The sequence below is a fragment of the Myotis brandtii genome, unplaced genomic scaffold, assembly GCF_000412655.1.
Source record: "Myotis brandtii unplaced genomic scaffold, ASM41265v1 scaffold207, whole genome shotgun sequence".
NCBI lineage: Eukaryota > Metazoa > Chordata > Mammalia > Chiroptera > Vespertilionidae > Myotis > Myotis brandtii.
In genome coordinates this window covers 1,221,955-1,225,798 of record NW_005357736.1, presented here as the reverse complement: position 1 = coordinate 1,225,798, position 3,844 = coordinate 1,221,955, and the positions used below count along the sequence as shown (strand labels likewise).

At 65.7% G+C, this 3,844-nt stretch overlaps 1 protein-coding gene across 1 annotated transcript in view; it reads right to left on the bottom strand.

Moving 5' to 3' along the window:
* Nucleotides 1-3,844, bottom strand: part of SEMA3F (sema domain, immunoglobulin domain (Ig), short basic domain, secreted, (semaphorin) 3F) — a gene marked incomplete at its 3' end in the record, with an annotated part of 53,491 nt that overhangs the window by 4,158 nt on the left and 45,489 nt on the right. Inside the window, exons 3-6 of the mRNA XM_014539002.1 lie at nt 3,704-3,832; nt 2,918-3,010; nt 1,318-1,411; nt 6-168 (exon numbers count right to left, since the gene is read on the bottom strand). Of these exons, the coding sequence (XP_014394488.1) occupies nt 6-168; nt 1,318-1,411; nt 2,918-3,010; nt 3,704-3,832 (479 nt within the window). The remainder of the gene's footprint in view (nt 1-5; nt 169-1,317; nt 1,412-2,917; nt 3,011-3,703; nt 3,833-3,844) is intronic.

Genomic DNA, 3,844 nt, shown 5'->3' with positions numbered 1-3,844 from the left:
CGTGACATCCCAGACCTGCCCCCGCCCCGGGCTGGCGGGAGGCCTCACCGTTGAGCCAGCGGGAGTTGTGCTGGTCCGTGCGCATGGCCGTCTGCTTGCCGAGGGTGCGGAAGATGGCCGCGTCCGTGCCCATGAAGTCGATGTACACGCCCGCGTAGAGCTCCTCGTCTGTGGGCGGGAGGGTCGTCAGGGGCCGCCCTTTGCCAGGACCCGGGCGATGTCAGGAGCCCACGTGACCTGCAGGGCAGGCCTGTCTCCCTGGGCTGCCCAGGGCCCTGGTGAGTGGGTGCCTGGCAATGCCGGTCGGGCCCTGGGAGACGGGGCTTCAGCTGCAACGAGCTCTGATCAGAGCCAGAGCCCGTTTCTGGGGGAGAAGCTGCCAGCCCGGGGGAGGCCCACACCGCTCACAGCATTTCCACCCACAGGTGGGCACAGGCCAGCACCCTCAGGAGCAGGAGAACAGTGAACTGTAAGGTATCAGGAAGCAACGAGCTTCGAGTGCATGTACCTTTTAAAAAGTAACTGAGTTAATTGTAACTTCATATAATTTAACTTTTAACAACAGCTCCGCCCCAGAGATGCTGACATCGGGCTCACAAAAAACACCTGGAGGCTTTACCCAGCCGGCCCCCAGTCTCGCCTCCAGCCTCGGGGCAGGCCCTGTCCCCGCAGCCTCTACCGTCCGGCTAGGACCTTCTCACTCGCCACGATGGGAGGAAAATGCCCATCCCCTGCCCCAGGGCCTGGCACAGCGGAGGTGGCACGGTGCCCAGCAGCTGCTCCGAGAGGCAGACTGGGGTGGGCAGCCAGAGGACAGGCACCGTGCAGGGACCAGGGTCAGCGGGGGGCTCTGGGCAGGGCAGCAGCTGCTCCTGAGGCCCAGACAGGACCCCTCCTCAGAGAACATTCCCCCAACGCCCCCAGACACCTGGCTAGACCAAAACACTCCCCCAGCGGGTCACGGGGCCAGGAATCCCCATGGGTGCCCCCCGTCGGCCTCTCCCAGCCTCCCAGGCAAACCAAGGACATGCGATGGGATTATGGACCACCCCTACCCGCCCTTATACCCCCCATATCGACTCAGCCTGTCCGTCCCCTCCTCCAGGCAGCCCTCGGCCACACTGGATTGCAGGGTGGGATCTGGCCCCTCCATACCATCTGCCCAGTCTCTGTCCCTCAGCTCACTCACACTGGGGTCTGTCTGTAGCCCTCTCCCCACCAGGTGGGGCCCACTGCGGGGTTCAGGGCCAGCATGTCCCCTGGGGTAAGCAGAGGCCACACTTTCGGGCTGTAGGACAGGGTGGGGCGGGCACTCACTGATGAGGGCTGAGGCTGTGTCCAGCTTGGGGTCGTATGGACACTTGCCCTTCCCTGACTCGAGTCTCTCGGGCTCCAGGTAGAAGATGTAATCCTGCAGGGCAGAGGGCGGCTCAGCATCCCAGGCCGGCCCCACGGCCGAAAGGAAGGGCAAGGTCAACAGCCCAGGGTTACCCTGAAGCCACCGCCCTTCACTCCCCAGATCCTGGGGTTTGAACTCCGTCCAGCCAGGCGGCCCAGGGCAGGGCCACACTGCAGGTTCCCAGGGAGGCGCTGCCCGGGCCCAGGTCTGAGCGCTCTGCTTTGGGGGCCATGAGAAGGGCACGGGGGGAGCTCACAGGGCTGAAGCCCCTCCACGCCCACTGGGTCAGGAAGACTGAGCTGTGGCTGTCTGCCCTGGGCCCAGGAGGACAGCCGCCTGGTCAGGGCAGGGGCACCGGCCAAAGGTCCTGTCCTTTGCCATCAGGTCCCACCAGGTCAGAGGGCTCCGAGGTCACCGTGCCCCAGGCTTTGTGCCGCACCCGTGGTCCTCAGCACCGACTGATAGGCCTCGGCCTTCTGCCTGCCCCGCCCCCAGGGCCTCCAGGTCTCCCCAGGGAGCCAGGCATGGAAGGGTCCCGCCCAAACCACATGGAATTCACAGAGCCTCCCGCCCTGCCCCGCAGATGCCAGGAGGGAGGCTGGTGAAGGCACGGGACTGGGAGGAGCTCCTGGGAGGAGGAGGGAGAGGAGGCGCAGAGGCAGGGGGTGCAGCGGGTGGCGGGGGAGGTGATGGGAGGTGTGCACAGGCCCGTCTCCAGTTTCACTCTGCACACGCGACATCCAGCACACATGGGGCTGCACACACAGCTGGGCACGCTCACTGCAGCTGCACACACGGCTGGGCACGCTCACTGCAGCTGCACACACGGCTGGGCACGCTCACTGCAGCTGCACACACGGCTGGGCACGCTCACTGAGGCACACGGCACTGTTCACACGCTGGCGCACACGCAGTCTGACGGTCCCCATTCTCAGTACTGTCCGCCACAGACACACGTGTTCGCGACCATCTGCTCTCATTCACCGGCAGCCCCTGGCCCCCTGCCCGCCCCTGCCCAGCCCCAGCCCCCAGCCCCAGCCCCGTCCCAGGTCAGGATCAGTGACAGACAGCTCTGCCCCTCCCGCCCCTGTGCCGACCGGGGACCCACGGAGGCCCGGGGCACGGACCCCTGAGAGAGATGCCGGACTGCACACATGTGCCATGTTCTCACTTGGGTGCTGAGCAAGGTGTGGGCTTGAGAGCAAATGTGTGCCCACATGTATGTTGGCATGTGCTCATGCATGTCTACACACATGTATCCTGAGGGCTCAGGCATGACTGTCCCCAGGCTCCCGTCTTCCCCACCTGGTGGCTTCATGATTTCTCGCCTGCGGGGTGCACACAAGCGGACATGAATCCCGCTGGGGCCTTCAGAGCCACTGCAGGGGAGGGGCTGGGAGGGGCACAGAGGTAGGGCACCCTGGCCTGGGCACAGGGTCCTGGCAGGAAGGCCGGGCCCAGGAGGAGCTCAGTTCAGAGGCAGGGCTGCCTGGCGTGGGCCTGGAGGGATGAGCCCACCTGGCGTGGGGCTGTGGGCGTCGGGCGGAGGGCACCGTCCGTGGCTCTGCTGCCTCGGCCTCTGACCACCTGCATCTGGGTCCAGGGCGTGGCCTGAGGAGACGAGGAACAGGGGTTAGAGCCGGGGGTGGCAGGGGCTGGGGGAGCGGGCTCGGGCTGCCAGCCTCTCACACCACACACGCCAGGAACACACGTGAGCACCTGGGCCCCCAGAGTACATAGATGCGCCTGTGCGTGCACACATACACACAACTTGGCGCACACCTGCACACACGTGCCCCTAGGTCCAGACACTCTTACATACGCTCTACGAGGTCACGCCAGCCACACACGTGCCCACATGGAAATGGAAAAGGGCAGAAGCGGGCAGGGTGGGCAGAGCTGGGGAAGGGGCAGCTCCCCCCGACCCCCCATCCCCGGCTGAGTGGCAGGAGCTGGCCCAGGCGTCCAGCCTCCTGACGCTGAGGCCCCGCCAGGGCCCTGGCTGGGCTGCGGGCACCATCCACAGGCACAGCCCAGGGAACCGCTGCCACATGTGGAGCGGGTGCCTGCCACGTGCCAGGCACGTGCTAAGAGCTTTGGGAGTTAGCTCACTGCCTCCTCCTCACACCGACCTATGAGAAAGGCACTATGAGCCCATTTTCAGGCGAGGAAACTGAGGCTGAGGGGCGAAAGAGGTCACTCACCCAGGGTCACAGGGGTTCACACCCCTCCTCCCATCAGAACCCTGGATGGAGCCTCCGATGGGAGCAGCTCGGGGGGGGGCGGCGGGGGAGGCAGGCTTACCTGAGCCCGGCGGCCACGGTTTACATAGGTGCACATGGGGTTGTAGGCGCCAGTCCCACACACGTACAGGTGTGTTCGGTTCCAGGGCTGGATGAGCCTGACGAAGTTCCCGCACTCACCCTGGGGCCAGACGGAAAGCAG